General features: G+C 40.1%; 1 protein-coding gene and 1 long non-coding RNA gene across 3 annotated transcripts; both read left to right on the top strand.

Annotated features, from left to right (window-relative positions):
* The first annotated feature begins 377 nt into the window (after nucleotides 1-377).
* LOC307019784 lies at nucleotides 378-8,092 on the top strand. The gene is made up of 3 exons (XR_013802737.1): nucleotides 378-467; nucleotides 5,468-5,573; nucleotides 6,285-8,092. It is a non-coding gene; the product is annotated as an uncharacterized lncRNA (long non-coding RNA).
* Nucleotides 8,093-10,491: 2,399 nt separating this feature from the next.
* LOC307019782 (uncharacterized protein) lies at nucleotides 10,492-17,591 on the top strand. Of its 2 annotated transcripts, none has more exons than XM_079650888.1 (6): nucleotides 10,492-11,279; nucleotides 12,068-12,166; nucleotides 12,344-12,421; nucleotides 13,277-13,411; nucleotides 14,769-14,874; nucleotides 15,785-17,591. In XM_079650888.1, the coding sequence occupies exons 1-6, from the start codon at nucleotides 10,565-10,567 to the stop codon at nucleotides 15,957-15,959; spliced, it is 1,308 nt and encodes a 435-aa protein (XP_079507014.1). In that variant the 5' UTR covers nucleotides 10,492-10,564; the 3' UTR covers nucleotides 15,960-17,591. The 2 variants fall into 2 exon arrangements, with proteins under 2 accessions (XP_079507014.1, XP_079507013.1); XM_079650887.1 differs by having other exon boundaries at nucleotides 10,492-11,315.
* The last annotated feature ends 1,519 nt before the right edge of the window (nucleotides 17,592-19,110 follow it).

Raw genomic sequence — 19,110 nt, 5'->3', positions numbered from 1 at the left:
TATTTGACAAAAGTAGTTGCTTTTTATACAAATTCATTTGTTTATATGATATATATTTTCTACAAATTGACTCAGTACTTTCCAAAATGTGTTCCATATTGACGAAGTCCAACATTAAAAAAACTCATGTAATTTCTCATGATGAAAACAAGATATTATAATATTGTATAATAATAATACTCTTATATCAAAGAGTAGCCTACTTTTACTTTTGATACCTGAGTACATTTAGCTGATAATACTTCTGCCAAATAGACAATAAATAGAACTTCTTTGGAAAGTTCAACACTTTTCTTCCATGACAGTTTCAACCTGCATGGCACTAAAATAAATATATATCAAAGGTGAACCTGTCAAACTCCAAGTGGGAGGACTTCCATGTGATCACTGGAGCGTTACCTACTTCAGAGAGCTGCCGGAGCCCCTCTTCACCTACGCTCTCTTCCACGACTTCATCAGCGCAATCAGTACGTGAAACACACAGCTGCACCAACACCATCTGCAGTCATTCACGCAATAACTCTGAAGTCAGTCTCCTCTCTGTAACACCAGGAAGCCTCTCTGATGGCGCATTTCCACTGCAGAGCCACGCACGGCTTAGTACGGTATACAGTAGTTAGGCCTTGGAAGGCCAGGCTCACTTTATGCTGCGTTTCCATTACAGTTTAGTAGCTGGGCAGTAACTATAGTAACACAATGTAGGCGGAGCCGTGACGTCATCTTTAATGCGAACCACAGAAAACCAACATCAGCCGTTAGCTGTTAGCACTCAGAGCTCACAGCTCCTCATATCTGTTCAGAAACTAGACAAAAGTTAAAGAAGTACAAACCACAGACTGTCTGTGTCATGGAGAATACAGTCGCTGGTTTATTTATGTCAGTAGGCCGTTGTTGTGAGTGTGGACGGTCGGAGCATATACAACGTTAGCTTAGCCAAACTCCATTCAGAAAACACGCATTTGAAAAGGTTTTTCGCCTGCCGTCAGTCTGCTGACTTGTCAAAGCATTAATTCATGGTTTTTACTAACCGGTATCAGTATGTTGTTACTTCTGCATCATTTTGAAACATGTATTACAATTAAATCACGGTCAAATATGTTCATTTTGTTGTAGTTGTTGCCAGGGGTTAAATTGGGATTTGATATGTGGAGGTGCGAGAGGGGGGCGGAGGTCGAGGATCTCATTATTTGACCTCAATTCACATTTAGGGCTGCGTGAGTATGACCAAAAGTATGGGAGTAAATCTCCCCGTAAACTATTTAATCACCAAATTCTGTGTTATCGTGACCGATCATAACTCAGCTTTATGCAGACACACATTTAGCATGGTGTACAGGGCCGTTTTTTGGCATAGGCGCTCGCCTAGGGCGCCAGATTTGGGGGGGGCGCTGCGCTGGCAGCTCTGGGAGGGATTTTTTTTTTTTTACTGTTTGCGCTCATCCTAATTTTCAGCCTTGATGTAACAACATTCATAATTAAGTAAATGTAACACCTTTTTCACCCCGGTTACACTTTTCATTTGCCCTGTACGATGGGCGCTGGAAGTGATGAAACTGGGGGGTGTTGGCTTATCAGGCGTCCGCAGCTCACAGCCAAAGTGGGCGTGGGATCGAGCGAGAGAGATAAATGCAATTTATGTAAACAAATATTTCCAAGGCACTACTTTATAATTATTGGGATAAACAGGTTTGAAATCATTTCAATGTGACAGTAAACCAAAAATATCGTTTAAAACTTGAGAGATACAAAAATATGCATAAATAAATGTTAACTAGGTAAAACAAGATATGAATGAACAACAAAAATAAAATAAGTTACATTTATTTGTTATTGGCTGTGATATGTTATTGGTTATGTTCACAAATGTGATTATTAAAATGTAAACCGATCTTTTTCATATGGGTGTTTATAATTGTACCCCCTATATCTAGTCTCTAGTAATTGTGTGCTTAAAGTGCGCAGATTGAAGCATTTTACTTTACATTTTCAAACATTTCTTCCCGGGGGGGGGGGGGGCTACCCCCGGACCCCCCTAGAGGATGTGACGTCCACACCCCAATTCAAACATGTTCATACAATACTGAATACATTTGAAGCCTTTTTGATGTATATTGCCTATGTCAATACGTTTCTGTTTTTGTAATGTATTGGTCTTTTGCAGAGATTTTTCATGTATTATTTATATATTCTATTGTGTATTCCTTGGATACTTTTATTTTTTCTACTGTACGATTTAAGTAAATGTGGGAAGCGTTTAACAACAGCCATTTACTTCAAAGATATTTCTCAATGTTATTCTTATTTTTGTTAATCCTGGAAGAATGCCAGAAAAAAAGATATTCTCTTCCAGAATAAAAAAAAAACATGACATTAGTAATTGTGATAACAAATTTAAAAAGTTGTTAGGTTAAGTCAGGGCCGGTTTTTGGCATAGGCGACATAGGCGGTCGTCTAGGGCACCAGATCTGGGGGGAAAAAAAACATTTTTGACTGTTTGTGCTCATCCTAATTTTCGACCTTGATGTAACAACATTCATAATTAAGTAAATGTAACACCTTTTTCACCCCGGTTACACTTTTCATTTGCCCTGTACGATGGGCGCTGGAAGGGATGAAAGTGGGGGGGGTTGGCTTATCAGGCGTCCGCAGCTCACAGCCAAAGTGGGCGTGGGATCGAGCGAGAGAGATAAATGCAATTTATGCAAACAAATATTTCCAAGGCACTCCTTTATAATTATTGGGATAAACAGGTTTGAAATCATTTCAATGTATACTATAGGACAGCAAACCAAAAATATTGTTTAAAACTTGAGAGACAAAAAAATATGCATAAATAAATGTTAACTAGGTAAAATAAGATATGAATGAACAACAAAAATAAAATAAGTTACATTTATTTGTTATTGGCTGTGATATGTTATTGGTTATGTTCACAAATGTGATTATTAAAATGTAAACCGATCTTTTTCATATGGGTGTTTAGAGTTGTACACCCTATATCTAGTCTCTAGTAATTGTGTGCTTAAAGTGCACCAGATTGAAGCATTTTACTTTACATTTTCAAACATTTCTTCCCGGGGGGGCATACCCCCGGACCCCCCTAGAGGATGTGACGTCCACACCCCAATTAAAATATGTTCATACAATACTGAATACATTTGAAGCCTTTTTGATGTATATTGCCTATGTCAATACGTTTCTGTTTTTGTAGTGTATTTGTCTTTTGTAGAGATTTTTCATGTATTTTTTATATATTCTATTGTGTATTCCTTGGATACTTTTATCTTTTCTACTGAACGATTTTCTGGTTTGGCGGTACTGCTGCAGACACTCTGCACACACACACACCGCTGCAGACTCTGCACACACACACACACACACCCCCACACACACACACCCCCACACACACACACACACACACACACACACACACACACACACACACACACACACACACACACACACACACACACACACCGCTGCAGACTCTGCACGAAGGAACCGCGGTGCTGCAGCTCCTGATCGGAGCAGAGACACACGTTCACTAAGCAGAAAAACTATATCCTGTCACAGAGATCTGCTATTTTAAAGTGAAGTCAACACATATCGACCCTAAATAAAGTCTTTATTAAGAACGAGAGATGTTTTAACATATGGCTTAAATAAATGACAAATGAGCGAGGGTGATGACGTCAGAGCATCGTCCTATGTGCCGGGGCTGAGCCCCAGACAGCCCCGGCCCAATTTAACCCCTGGTGTAGCCCCCTTGCCAGCGATTCTCTCTCTAGTTTAGCATATTCAGCCCGGTTGTTGGCCCGGAAAGAACCTGGGTTTTGGAGAGCCAGAAAAACTGTGAAAAAGTACCCGTTAGCCGGAACTACCCCTAGTGGAAACGCAAACAAAAACGGGCCGGGTTTCGCACGGCACGCTTAAACCGTGCTACGCGCTGCAGTGGAAATGCGCCATAACTGAATTCTTCTCTTCTCAATTATCCTTTTATTTAGAGGAATTTCTTACAGTATGGAGATATTTTTGTTACAGATTCTTGAATACTTAAAGTGGACCTATCATGCTATATTTGAATAATATAGTGTAGGACCATACCTATATAAGGCATATGTATAGCGACAGCAGGAAACAAACAAAGTCGCTGAGAGGCTGAGGCCGGGCCTGTTTGATATTGTATGACACGCTAAAAAAGTACTTGCTGAGATCAAAAGCTCTGTTTCATAGTATTGTAGTTTAATGAAAAAACTCGGTGATCAGACATATACATTGTTATAATAATCAAAGCAATCGTAAACCTTGCGGTCAACAAAAAAGTACAACGGCCCTGTGTCACCCTCTCTTCCACACACACACCTCACGCAGGTGAACAAGATTATAATGAGTGCCGCCCATAACCATGTGACCCAAGCCAACCAATCGATAGTGATCAAACAAATATCTTATTTTAAAACATAAAGGATTACTAAACACGTTTCATGGCTCCTACAGCATATTTATACTTTTTATTTTTCAAAATACCAAACAGATCATGCATTTTAGCCATTCCTCATTTCGCTCAATTTAACACTGTCTTTTCATGGGCTGATTCTGTGAGAACAGCACCATCTACCGGCCTGGCATATGTACTACAGCGTCTCCAGAGCTTTCGAACGGCTGTCTCCTCCTGATTGGTGGAGTTGGCCCAATAGCCGTAGCGCCAATTCTGTGACGTCATAAAAGTGTTCAAATCTGGATCAGTCTGTATCAGATCCGTTGCAGCCCCTTTTTAAGAGATTTGGGTATGGAGGAAAATAGAGAGGGTTGTGTTTTCTGACACTTAGTGAGTTCCCTGGAACACCGGGGACACATATTCATGTAGAAAAGAAGTACAAAAGTGCATTTGGCATGATAGGTCACCTTTAATTTAGCATTTATTAGGTATTTTAGCTTTTGCAGGAAGATATGGAATCCTTTTTTTGCTCCAATTAAGTACACTACATCGTCATTGTTTCACTGACTAGGGTCATGTAAACAGCATATTGAGTTTCAATATTTCATACGCTGATGTTATTCCGATTTGAACAGCTTTCTTTGGACATACAGCACTTTCAGAATATGCGTTTCAATTTAGATTTCTTTACCACATTTTGCAACACAGCCTAGCAAACACCTAGCTTTTTTGTTGTTGTTGCAAAACAGTGATAAAGGAATGGAAGCTCGTTAACTGCAAGTTGATAAGGAGGGGGAGTAAGCATCAATAGCAAGGCTGCATGTAAACTGGATTATTTTAGAAATACTCTTTTTAAATATCTTTTGTAAACAGCGTAGTACTCATATTGTCTTTTATTGGGAATGAGTCAAACAATGTGCATATGTTGTGGATGTGGAAGTAGTCAGTGAAACAACAAAAGGAGGCATGAGACTCTTTGATGGATCCAGATGATTCACTTTGATAAATGTTGTGTTTTCTGTTGTGCAGAGAGTTCAGACTACAAGCAGCGGGTTCAGTCCATCAAAGATCTGGTCCGACAGCTGCCCGTCTGCAACCACGACACCATGCAGACTCTCTTCAAGCACCTCAGGAAGTGAGAAAAGCACTCTCTTACTGCTCCATCATTTATTTTTCCTTTTCTTTTGCTTGCTGTGTATAATGCCGACTAATCAAATCAAACTTTGCATGCCTTTCTCTGGCGACATCTGCGGCCTGAGGCATAATATATTTGAGTTGTCCGTCAGAAATAACTTCCAAACATCTTGTCTGCCTGTACGCCTCGTTCTCCTGAACAGATTCCCAGGAATGCATAGAGGGAACCTTTTCAGATCTGGCACAAATGTGGACTGTGACTCAAAGATGAACTGATCAGAAATGTGCGATGAAAGCTAACTGCTAATTAGGACAATTTCACAAATAGGATCAAAATAGGCTGATGACAATTTGGACGAATTTGGTTGAGGCATACGATCGTGACTCTGTATACTAGTACAGCGGATTTATGAGTTGATGACAATTGAAGAATATTGAGTTTCTCCTCCATATTTGTAGGCTTCTTCTCATTCTATAAATGTACACCTATATTTTTGGCAAACAAGTTTTTTGCACTAAATACCGTGAATATTTACTTCATTATCTGACCGTCTATCTTTCCTGTAGATATTTAATTGCTCGTTTTACTGCACTGTTAGTGTAACGTTGTGTTATTATGCTGCTGCGTTGATTGTATTTTTGTAACTCTGGTCAACAATTCTTGTCTTATGTCTGGATTTATTTTCAATTCCAAATGATGTGTCCTCTCCAGGGTGACCGAGTACGGCGAGGAGAACCGTATGACCACTCAGAGCGTGGCCATCGTGTACGGCCCCACGCTGCTGCGCCCCGAACAGGAGACGTGGAACATCGCGGTCCACATGGTGTACCAGAACCAGATCGTGGAGCTCATACTAGTGGAGTACGAGAACATTTTCGGCAGGTAGAGAGAGACGCTGGAGGACGAGCCTCTTGTTTTTCTCTCTCACTCTCCCAACGCAGCAGAGCTCTTCCTAACCCAGCGTGGCCCTGCCGAACACAGCCTGGCTCGGATCGGCTCGGCTCAGCTTCTCTTCATCTCAAATTGTAGTCACTGGCTTTCTCCTCTCGCACAACCTCCGGACCAAAGCTACGCAAACGTGTCATAAACCAAACCATAGATGTATCTAACTAGCGACCGAGAAACAGGTTTGCACTTTTCAGTATCTCATTTTCTCCTGCAGCTGCGTTTGTGCCACTTTACTGCAATAGTTGGCGTCCAAATGTCCCGACACTGGATTCCTAATACAGGGCCATAAACGCCTCGTCTACTGCACAGAGACCAAAGCATCAGTTGGCTCGAAGTAAGAAGGAGGCGTCAGTATTGGAGGTTGGAGACTGGACTGTATTGTATAACCTGTCACCACTCCTGTAAGAACCACACTGGGGAACCAAGAGAAGGAACCTAACTGCTGTGCTCGGCTTTAGACGTTTAGACACTAAGAGAAGCAACGTGGAGAAGAAGGGATGATATGGAACGCTTTTATTTAGGAATGATATGAACATTTACTGCCCTTTCCGTACAGTTCTCCCTTTGTCTTTCCTTTTATTTGAGCAGGAATGCTTCACCATCAAAATGACCACTCGTATATCAAATTACTCGACCCGTGTTTTCTTACGTTTTTGAAGATGATGTCGTTTTTCTTGTATCCCTCTACGGTAAGAAGAATTCAAAAAACTGTTTGATGAATTGACGTAAATTGGGACGTATTTTAAACCCTTTATTTAAAAGCTCTCACATTCTGTGCAGTAAAGCTCTATTAGCCCGTCACATGCTAGTAATTCCAATTTTTTTATAAAACCTTATATTATAAAAGACATCAAAGTTTCACATCTGAGCATTATCGGACCCTCCGTGAGATTAGTCATGTGGAAGTGCTTTAAATAGTAAGCTCTTAATGAAGAATTCAAGATAAAATGGTGAATACTTGTCTTTTTGGAAAATTGTCATTCCTTTAAACGTTCCCTTTCTGCCTCTTTCCATCTCTTTCTTTGTTCTTCTTCCTGTATTCCTGAAACACTGGACCAGGGTCCTCTGAACACATGAGAGGTTTTCACTCTGTAATATATCTGCACGCCGCCTTCTCCATTTGGCTTTATGAACAAATCACCTTGCAGCAGCCAGAACTTGAAAAACAAACAAATGGTACTCAGCTGTGTCTTTCCTTGACTCATGGATATTAAATGTTAAGGCCAACCGTCTTTGAACCATGACTCCATTGATACATCTGTACAGTGTTTATGTGTGTGCATGTGGACGAGGGTGGGGTGGACGGATGAATGGACTCAATGACAATATATTGTACAAATAGTGAATATAAATATGTATGCTTGGAATGTTAAAGAATATGATAAGAGGGAGCAATCACTATTGTTGTGATTGTTGTGAGACCAACAGAGGAATAAAGTTCTGAACTGGGGACGTGGAGGTTTACCTGAGGTTCAGGTAAATGAAAGATTGTTTGAATGTAACTTTGGAGAGTAACTGTTGGCTTTACCAAACTGGAATAAAGACCTCTGATAAGAGATATTTCCAAAGTAGATATGTGTTGTTCTTTTACTTATGCAAACATTTACATCTGCATTACATAAACTCTAATTCAGTGTGAGGATCAAGAAGGTGACTTGTCTGATGATCATGCGTGTTAAAATATCTGCATGCTTTTCCTGTATTTAATCCTTTATAGCTCACAATTTAAAAAAATAAACCATAATGGACAAGACACAATATATAGGTCAAACCTTTACAACTTCTACTTTCATGATTGATTTAGAAAGAAGAAGTTTATAGATATGTTTTAGTTTTTATAATTGACATACACAATTACAATTTGACTACAGTGTAAGTCAGGTCAAAAGTCTCAGTAACATCTTGACTTCATATTTGATCAATTACACTAAATATCTCATATCTGACTTCCCATTCAATATATTAGATTTATTTATTTATTTTTTCTAAGGTTCTTAGGCTATGAAGCTTGTGGCAAAAAAAATGTCACCAAGATGGGTGCATGCAGAGATCCTCTGGCTTCAAGAAATATGGATTTGAACTAGGAATACTTTTTTATGTGCTTATACTTCCAATATACAAGTAGGTCTACAGTATGGGCACTTCCAAAAAGGGATTTTCAACATTGCTGATCCACAAAGCCTGTCATTTCTTTCAACTCAAGTGGAGGTTTTTTAAGAAGTGTTTACGTTTTTCTCCCGAGTTTAGAAACAATAAAGAGTAAAATACGAAACCAGTGAACTTGAATAAGAACACAAAAATTAATCGGACGTGTCTCCCAGTGTAAAATAAAATGGCAAAATATCAATCTTCTGTGTTGCTTCAACGGTTAGCTTAAACTGCTAATGTGCCAGTGTTAATCTTACTGGGTTAGCACGGTAGCCAGTTTGAAAGCCAGACTATTTTGGCGAAGTTTGTCAAAAATATGAACTGATATTTGTAATATAACGAGTATACGGAACCGTAGACCAACCTACGTGGATTTTTTTACATTGGGTATTTATTTGTTTCACCATAATGGATAAGTGTTGGAGTAGCATTATAGCTAACGGCTGCTAATTGTTGGTAGCTAACCGTTGGTAGCTAACGATGCTAACCGTTGGTAGCTAACGGCTGCTAACCGTTATTAGTGTGAATGCTGTGCCCTCGCCATAAAACACAATGTCGCTGTAACTCCAATTGACACCGTCCGATCGTCCTCCAATCTTCACTTGTATATCACCGGCCAACAGCTCTACGTCAAGTCTGACACCTCACCATATGCCAAAAGGGTCAAAACAGCACCAGACTTCAGATAATGGTCAATGGCCCAGCCCTCAACATGTCTATGTACCAATAGTGAGTTTTCCTCAAAAGCTGTTGCCATGGCAACGCATCCCTCGCCATAAAACGCGAAATTGCTATAACTCCTATGAAAATGATCAAAAAGTGCTCAAACATCACATGTGTGCTAACAGTCCAACCGTGAAGACATCTTTCATCAAATGCCGTTGCCATGGCGACAGATCACTCGCCATCAAGTTAGTACAAAAGTTTGCAGTTAAAATATTCTGCTGCTTTTCAAAGCCTTTTTACTTTCTTTTCTCTTCTTAATACACATTCATTCACTACTACGTACATCTGATATTTAATTCCTTCAGCCTACTTTCAGCTGCAGAAACCATTCAACTATTAACTTATTCAGCTATTTCAGGACATGAGGCTATACATGTGGTTGTTTATACCTTTTTTAAACTTTTCTTTTAAATATTAAGCTTCTTCACTATTTTTCCTCCTCTTCCAGTTTAACATTTCACTTTCAAAGTCATTGCAATGCATTTGAGCTGTAACAATTCTGATTCAAATAATTTCCCTCTCTGTAGCTAAAAGCAGCTACCATTCAGCTAATAACATATTCAGCTTTTTCTGCATTTTCAACTAAATTCAGCATCAAATGTTCACAGTTTACAGCATTTGCACGCATTTTCAGCAGGAAATGCATTTTCTAGTTTGCATTACTCCAACTAATACTACTTCTAATACAACTACTGTTGTATGTACTTACTGTACATTCAACTATTAAATCAATCAGCTATTACAGGACATTGAGGCTATACATTTACAGTAGAGGAAATAAGTAATTTATCCCCTGCAGAATTTGTAAGTTTACCCACTTATTTTACAACTAAAAGCTCTCTTCAAATGTAGAGCAGGTTGTAAGCGAGGCTCCGTTTGTAAATGAGGAAACAGTTCAGAGTGTCAGCGCTGCTCCTCCTCCTGGAATGAGTCAGAGTTTGATAAGCCCTCCCTCTTCTTCCTGCTCTCAGACGCAGCCAGCTCCACTCTGTATTTCCTGGTTCCTCCCCTTTAGATCCACACTGAGGAGGATGGGTGTAACCAACATGTGGGTAAAGTAAGAGCTGATAGGCTCATTCACTGCACACACACATGCTGTTCAAATCACAGCTCATAGTTTCAGCTCTTAGGAAGTGAGACTCAGACACTCGCTGCCACTGAGAGGAGAAATGGCGCAGAAAGGAGTTCAGCTGGACCGGGAAACCTTCTCTTGTTCGATCTGTATGGATCTACTGAAGGATCCGGTGGCTACTACCTGTGGACACAGCTACTGCATGAAGTGTATTGAAGGCTTCTGGGATGGAGAGGATGAGAAGAAGATCCACAGCTGCCCTCAGTGCAGGCAGAGCTTCACACCGAGGCCTGTCCTGCTGAAGAACACCATGTTAGCAGCTTTAGTGGAGGAGCTGAAGAAGACTGGACTCCAAGCTGCTCCTGCTGATCTCTGCTATGCTGGAGCTGAAGATGTGGCCTGTGATGTCTGTACTGGGAGAAAACTGAGAGCCTGTAAGTCCTGCCTCGTGTGTCTGGCCTCTTATTGTGACAAACACCTCCAGCTTCATAATGAATTACATGTCTTGAAAAATCACAAGCTGGTGGAGCCCTCCAAGAAGCTCCAGGAGAACATCTGCTCTCGTCACGACGAGGTGATGAAGATGTTCTGCCGCACTGATCAGCAGTGTATCTGTTATCTCTGCTCTGTGGACGAACACAAAGGCCACGACACGGTGTCAGCTGCAGCAGAGAGGAATGAGAGGCAGAGAGAGCTGGAGGGGAGTCAACTAAACATCCAGCAGAGAATCCAGGACGGAGAGAAGGAGGTGAAGCTGCTTCAGCAGGAGGTGGAGGCCGTCAATGGCTCTGCTGATAAAGCAGTGGAGGACAGTGAGTTTGCAATCGACCGGACTTCTTTCTGCAGATGTGAGCATCCTTAACAACGGTCAATAAGTCCTTGCTGCACATTATCCCTTACATGTTTCCATCTTAAGCTTTGTTAGTTAGTTAGTTAGTTCGTTAGTTTGTCAGTTAGTTAGTTTCGTAACGGACGTAATGTAACAGTTGTAGCTTTTCTCAGACGTGGAGGGATACTGACTTGTTGTGAAATTCTACCTGTGATATACGCTCATTATATCACGGCTAAGAACCAATCAGATTGCTTGATTTGACCTTAAACATTAAAGCATTCAGATAAAGTGCAACAGAGACACATTTAAGTGTGACGCTAATTAAAAAGCCAAGAGACAACAGATTAAAACAAGCTAAACCAATGTAACTTGTTTTGTATACACCTTACAGACATTGGATCACCAAATGTTTTACCATCACTTGCCTCTCAGGTTTCACTACTACACATACTAATGCTGTATAAGTAAATAGTATTTAGATTTTCCTAACATAAATCCAATTGCTTTAACCTAACAATATCACATTTTTATATTTAATGTGTCTTCAATTGTGCCAGTTTTCCACAGGAATCAGGAAGTCAATGTTTATAGTGATAATATTATATTACATTCTTATATGTGTTGTGTGAAGTCTTAGGCTGACAGAATTCATACTGTTTGACTTAACAGAAAGTAATCTGGCACAGCTTCTAGATCAGATTAAGCAAACACTAAGCGAGGACTATGGACTGTTGTCATGACGCTGGTTGTGTCTCTCCCTGTCTTCAGATCAGGTGTTCGGCTGCAGTCTGTCCACTTTGTGTCAAAGAGAGAACGGCTCCGTGCCAATCTTTGTCATGATGTGCATCGACCACGTGGAGAACAATGGTGGGTTTCACACATGTGCCACTTTACCTTGACCTTTGACCTCAGTTAAGGAAGTTATTTCAGTTTCAGTCATAAAGAAGGTTCATGATAACACAGGTACAGTCACATTCAGAGTGACCATATCAATAATCTAGATCACTGAACTGATTTATGGCTTCCTCCCATGATCCTTTGCAGGTCTGTGTGTAGACGGGCTGTACAGGGTCAGTGGGAACCTGGCTATCATACAGAGACTACGCTTTGCTATCAATCATGGTAAGTTTCTATTAGTTATACACAAGAAAACACAAGGGGACAAAGTCAGGAGTGAGTCATAATATTATCACACTTTATTTATATTGCACCTTTCAAACCGAGTTAGGGCCGTAACATAAACACAAGACCTACAACCCCAAAAAAGGGTCTGCGTTTTAGGACTTTCAGTCCCTTCGTCTCAAAGTCAACCGCTTTTTGAGTAAGAAGACTGAAATATTATTATTTTTCAACATAAAATATGTCAGTAAATATCCCACTGTTCAATATAAAGCTGCGAAAAAGAATGAAGAAATTAAGAATTACTATCAGAGTGTGTATACATGCATATTAACAATAGAAAGATGTATCTGTAGAGTACACACTATAAAAAAATACGCAATACAAAAACATACAGAACCATTTAGAAAACACTATAACAGACTAACCTCCTCGAACACTAAACATAGGATATATACGTTATAAAATGTGCAAGTTGTTGTAAAATGGAAAATAAGGTCATATTTGAGGGCATTATGTACGAATTGTTTAGGTTTATTGAAGTTAGATAGAAATCTGTGTGAAATTGAAATAGTTTATTGCCTCGTGTTTACATTTTTACTTCTGCCGAAAGCATTTACGCTTCACAAATTCTGAAGGTGGTTTTAATATGTGGAGATGATCCTGATGAATAAAACGTGCAAGTATCATAACGTGTGTTAGCCACAGAGCTTATTTTCTGCTCAAACCCAATGGTAAATCCCAATACATCATCCCTGCATCACTTTATCCCGATTTAAAGGTCTGGTTTCATTTCCTTACGAAAGACTTTACCTGCGTCTGTGTCCGGGTCTCTGAGTGAAGGGTTTGTGTTTGCAGATGAGAGGGTGAACCTGTCAGACTCCAAGTGGGAGGACTTCCATGTGATCACTGGAGCGTTGAAGATGTACTTTAGAGAGCTGCCGGAGCCTCTCTTCACCTACGCTCTCTTCCACGACTTCATCAACGCAATCAGTACGTGAAACACACAGCTGCACCAACACCATCTGCAGTCATTCACGCATTTACTCTGAAGTCAGTCTACTGTCTGTAACACCAGGAAGCCTCTCTCATGCAGGGCCTCGCACGGTATAGTTAGGCCTTGGTAGGTCTGGCTCACTTTATGCTGCGTTTCCATTACAGTTAAGTAGCTGGGCAGTAACTATAGTAACGCAGTGTAGGCGGAGCCGTGACGTCATCTTCAATGCGAACCACAGAAAACCAACATCAGCCGTTAGTTCTTAGCCCTCAGAGCTCACAGCTCCTCATATCTGTTCAGAAACTAGACAAAAGTTAAACAAGTACAAACCACAGACTGTCTGTGTCATGGTGAATACAGTCGCTGGTTTATTTATGTCTGTAGGCCGTTGTTGTGAGTGTGGACGGTCGGAGCATATACAGCGTTAGCTTAGCCAAACTCCATTCAGAAAACACGCATTTTAAAAGGTTTTTCGCCTGCCGTCAGTCTGCAGACTTGTCAAAGCATTAATTCATGGTTTTTACTAACCGGTATCAGTATGTTGTTGCTTCGGCATCACTTTGAAACGTGTATTACAATTAAATCACGGTCAAATATATTCATTTTGTTGTAGTTGTAGCCCCCTTGCCAGCGATTCTCTCTCTAGTTTAGCATATTCAGCCCAGTTGTTGGCTCTGTGCTACGCGCTGTAGTGGAAATGCGCCATAACTGAATTCTTCTCTTCTCAACTATCCTTTTATTTAGAGGAATTTCTTACAGTATGGAGATATTTTTGTTACAGATTCTTAAATACTTAATTTAGCATTTATTAAGTATTTTAGCTTTTGCAGGAAGATATTGAATCCTTTTTTTGCTCCAATTAAGTACACTACATCGTCATTGTTTCACTGACTAGGGTCATGTAAACAGCATATTAAGTTTCAATATTTCATACGCTGATGTTATTCCGATTTGAACAGCTTTCTTTGGACATACAGCACTTTCAGAATATGCGTTTCAATTTAGATTTCTTTACCACATTTTGCAACACAGCCTAGCAAACACCTAGCTTTTTTGTTGTTGTTGCAAAACAGTGATAAAGGAATGGAAGCTCGTTAACTGCAAGTTGATAAGGAGGGGGAGTAAGCATCAATAGCAAGGCTGCATGTAAACTGGATTATTTTAGAAATACTCTTTTTAAATATCTTTTGTAAACAGCGTAGTACTCATATTGTCTTTTATTGGGAATGAGTAAAACAATGTGCATATGTTGTGGATGTGGAAGTAGTCAGTGAAACAACAGAAGGAGGCATGAGACTCTTTGATGAATCCAGATGATTCACTTTGATAAATGTTGTGTTTTCTGTTGTGCAGAGAGTTCAGACTACAAGCAGCGGGTTCAGTCCATCAAAGATCTGGTCCGACAGCTGCCCGTCTGCAACCACGACACCATGCAGACTCTCTTCAAGCACCTCAGGAAGTGAGAAAAACCCTCTCTTACTGCTCCATCATTTATGTTTCCTTTTCTTTTGCTTGCTGTGTATAATGCTGACTAATCAAATCACACTTTGTATGCCTTTCTCTGGCGACATCTGCAGCCTGAGGCATAATATATTTGAGTTGTCCGTCAGAAATAACTTCCAAACATCTTGTCTGTCTGTACGCCTCGTTCTCCTGAACAGATTCCCAGGAATGCATAGAGGGAACCTTTTCAGATCTGGCACAAATGTGGACTGTGACTCAAAGATGAACTGATCAGAAATGTGCGATGAAAGCTAACTGCTAATTAGGACAATTTCACAAATAGGATCAAAATAGGCTGATGACAATTTGGAAGAATTTGGTTGAGGCATACGATCGTGACTCTGGAATACTAGTATAGCGGATTTATGAGTTGATGACAATTGAAGAATATTGAGTTTCTCCTCCATATTTTTAGGCTTCTTCTCATTCTATAAATGTACACCTATATTTTCAGAAAATGACAAAATAAATCACGAATGAATGTGTAAATACGTCTAAGAGTTTTTTACTCTTTTCTCCCCTGCCCAGGTTTGTATATTTCACCTAAAACACCCTAAATAAACCATAATACATATCTGATTATAAAAATACAACAGCATTACGGAGCAGATTGTAAACAGTATTTCTGAGAGAACATGTGTCGTATCTGCAACCACGTTTTTTGCACTACTAAAACCTGTGAATATTTACTTCATTATGTGACCGTCTATGTTTCCTGTAGATATTTAATTGCTCGTTTTACTGCACTGTTAGTGTAACGTTGTGTTATTATGCTGCTGCGTTGATTGTATTTTTGTAACACTGGTCAACAATTCTTGTCTTATGTCTGGATTTATTTTCAATTCCAAATGATGTGTCCTCTCCAGGGTGATCGAGTACGGCGAGGAGAACCGTATGACCACTCAGAGCTTGGCCATCGTGTACGGCCCCAAGCTGCTGCGCCCCGAACAGGAGACGTGGAACATCGCGGTCCACATGGTGTACCAGAACCAGATCGTGGAGCTCATACTGCTGGAGTACGAGAACATTTTCGGCAGGTAGAGAGAGACGCTGGAGGACGAGCCTCTTGTTTTTCTCTCTCACTCTCCCAACGCAGCAGAGCTCTTCCTAACCCAGCGTGGCCCTGCCGAACACAGCCTGGCTCGGATCGGCTCGGCTCAGCTTCTCTTCATCTCAAATTGTAGTCACTGGCTTTCTCCTCTCGCACAACCTCCGGACCAAAGCTACGCAAATGTGTCATAAACCAAACCATAGATGTATCTAACTAGCGACCGAGAAACAGGTTTGCACTTTTCAGTATCTCATTTTCTCCTGCAGCTGCGTTTGTGCCACTTTACTGCAATAGTTGGCGTCCAAATGTCCCGACACTGGATTCCTAATACAGGGCCATAAACGCCTCGTCTACTGCACAGAGACCAAAGCATCAGTTGGCTCGAAGTAAGAAGGAGGCGTCAGTATTGGAGGTTGGAGACTGGACCGTATTGTATAACCTGTCACCACTCCTGTAAGAACCACACTGGGGAACCAAGAGAAGGAACCTAACTGCTGTGCTCGGCTTTAGACGTTTAGACACTAAGAGAAGCAACGTGGAGAAGAAGGGATGATATGGAACGCTTTTATTTAGGAATGATATGAACATTTACTGCCCTTTCCGTACAGTTCTCCCTTTGTCTTTCCTTTTATTTGAGCAGGAATGCTTCACCATCAAAATGACCACTTGTATATCAAATTACTCGACCCGTGTTTTCTTACGTTTTCGAAGATGATGTCGTTTTTCTTGTATCCCTCTACGGTAAGAAGAATTCAAAAAACAGTTTGATGAATTGACGTAAATTGGGACGTATTTTAAACCCTTTATTTAAAAGCTCTCACATTTTGTGCAGTAAAGCTCAATTAGCCCGTCACATGCTAGTAATTCAATTTTTTTATACAACCTTATATTATAAAAGACATCAAAGTTTCACATCTGAGCATTATCGGACCCTCCGTGAGACTAGTCATGTGGAAGTGCTTTAAATAGTAAGCTCTTAATGAAGAATTCAAGATAAAATGGTGAATACTTGTCTTTTTGGAAAATTGTCATTCCTTTAAACGTTCCCTTTCTGCCTCTTTCCATCTCTTTCTTTATTCTTCTTCCTGTATTCCTGAAACACTGGACCAGGGTCCTCTGAACACATGAGAGGTTTTCACTCTGTAATATATCTGCACGCCGCCTTCTCCATTTGGCTTTATGAACAAATCACCTTGCAGCAGCCAGAACTTGAAAAACAAACAAATGGTACTCAGCTGTGTCTTTCCTTGACTCATGGATATTAAATGTTAAGGCCAACCGTCTTTGAACCATGACTCCATTGATACATCTGTACAGTGTTTATGTGTGTGCATGTGGACGAGGGTGGGGTGGACGGATGAATGGACTCAATGACAATATATTGTACAAATAGTGAATATAAATATGTATGCTTGGAATGTTAAAGAATATGATAAGAGGGAGCAATCACTATTGTTGTGATTGTTGTGAGACCAACAGAGGAATAAAGTTCTGAACTGGGGACGTGGAGGTTTACCTGAGGTTCAGGTAAATGAAAGATTGTTTGAATGTAACTTTGGAGAGTAACTGTTGGCTTTACCAAACTGGAATAAAGACCTCTGATAAGAGATATTTCCAAAGTAGATATGTGTTGTTCTTTTACTTATGCAAACATTTACATCTGCGTTACATAAACTGTAATTCAGTGTGAGGATCAAGAAGGTGACTTGTCTGATGATCATGCGTGTTAAAATGTCTGCATGCTTCTCCTGTATTTAATCCTTTATAGCTCACAATTTAAAAAAATAAACCATAATGGACAAGACACAATATACAACCTTTACAACTTCTCCTTTCACAATTGATGTAGAAAGAAGAAGTTTATAGATATGTTTTAGTTTTTATAATTGACATACACAATTACAATTTGACTACAGTGTAAGTCAGGTCAAAAGTCTCAGTAACATCTTGACTTCATATTTGATAAATTACACTAAATATCTCATATCTGACTTCCCATTCAATATATTAGATTTATTTGATTTTTTTTCTAAGGTTCTTAGGGTATAAAGCTTGTGGCAAAAAAAATGTCACCAAGATGGGTGCATGCAGAGATCCTCGGGCTTCAAGAAATATGGATTTGAACTAGGAATACTTTTTTATGTGCTTATACTTCCAATATACAAGTAGGTCTACAGTCTGGGCACTTCCAAAAAGAGATTTTCAACATTGCTGATCCACAAAGCCTGTCATTTCTTTCAACTCAAGTGGAGGTTTTTTAAGAAGTGTTTACGTTTTTCTCCCGAGTTTAGAAACAATAAAGAGTAAAATACGAAACCAGTGAACTTGAATAAGAAGTTCACAAAAATTAATCGGACGTGTCTCCCAGTGTAAAATAAAATGGCAAAATATCAATCTTCTGTGTTGCTTCAACGGTTAGCTTAAACTGCTAATGTGCCAGTGTTAATCTTACTGGGTTACCACGGTAGCCAGTTTGAAAGCCAGACTATTTAGGCGAAGTTTGTCAAAAATATGAACTGATATTTGTAATATAACGAGTATACGGAACCGTAGACCAACCTACGTGGATTTTTTTACATTGGGTATTTATTTGTTTCACCATAATGGATAAGTGTTGGAGTAGCATTGTAGCTAACGGCTGCTAATTGTTGGTAGCTAACCGTTGGTAGCTAACGATGCTAACCGTTGGTAGCTAACGGCTGTTAACCGTTATTAGTGTGAATGCTGTGCCCTCGCCATAAAACACAATGTCGCTGTAACTCCTATTGACACCGTCCGATCGTCCTCCAATCTTCACTTGTATATCACCGGCCAACAGCTCTACGTCAAGTCTGACACCTCACCATATGCCAAAAGGGTCAAAACAGCACCAGACTTCAGATAATGGTCAATGGCCCAGCCCTCAACATGTCTATGTACCAATAGTGAGTTTTCCTCAAAAGCTGTTGCCATGGCAACGCATCCCTCGCCATAAAACGCGAAATTGCTATAACTCCTATGAAAATTGTCAAAAACTGCTCAAACATCACATGTGTGCTAACAGTCCAACCGTGAAGACATCTTTCATCAAATGCCGTTGCCATGGCGACAGATCACTCGCCATCAAGTTAGTACAAAAGTTTGCAGTTAAAATATTCTGCT

This window comes from Notothenia rossii, assembly GCF_949606895.1.
Source record: "Notothenia rossii genome assembly, chromosome: 9".
Lineage (NCBI taxonomy): Eukaryota > Metazoa > Chordata > Actinopteri > Perciformes > Nototheniidae > Notothenia > Notothenia rossii.
The sequence above is the reverse complement of the archived record's forward strand: the minus strand, read 5'-3'. Positions and strand labels throughout refer to the sequence as shown.

Coding starts and splice junctions, on each gene's coding strand:
- LOC307019782 (XM_079650887.1), top strand. CDS start 10,565: ATGGCGCAGAAAGGAGTTCAGCTGGACCGGGAAACCTTCTCTTGTTCG. Junction 12,167..12,343: donor CGACCACGTGGAGAACAATG/GTGGGTTTCACA, acceptor GATCCTTTGCAG/GTCTGTGTGTAGACGGGCTG. Junction 12,422..13,276: donor ACGCTTTGCTATCAATCATG/GTAAGTTTCTAT, acceptor TTGTGTTTGCAG/ATGAGAGGGTGAACCTGTCA.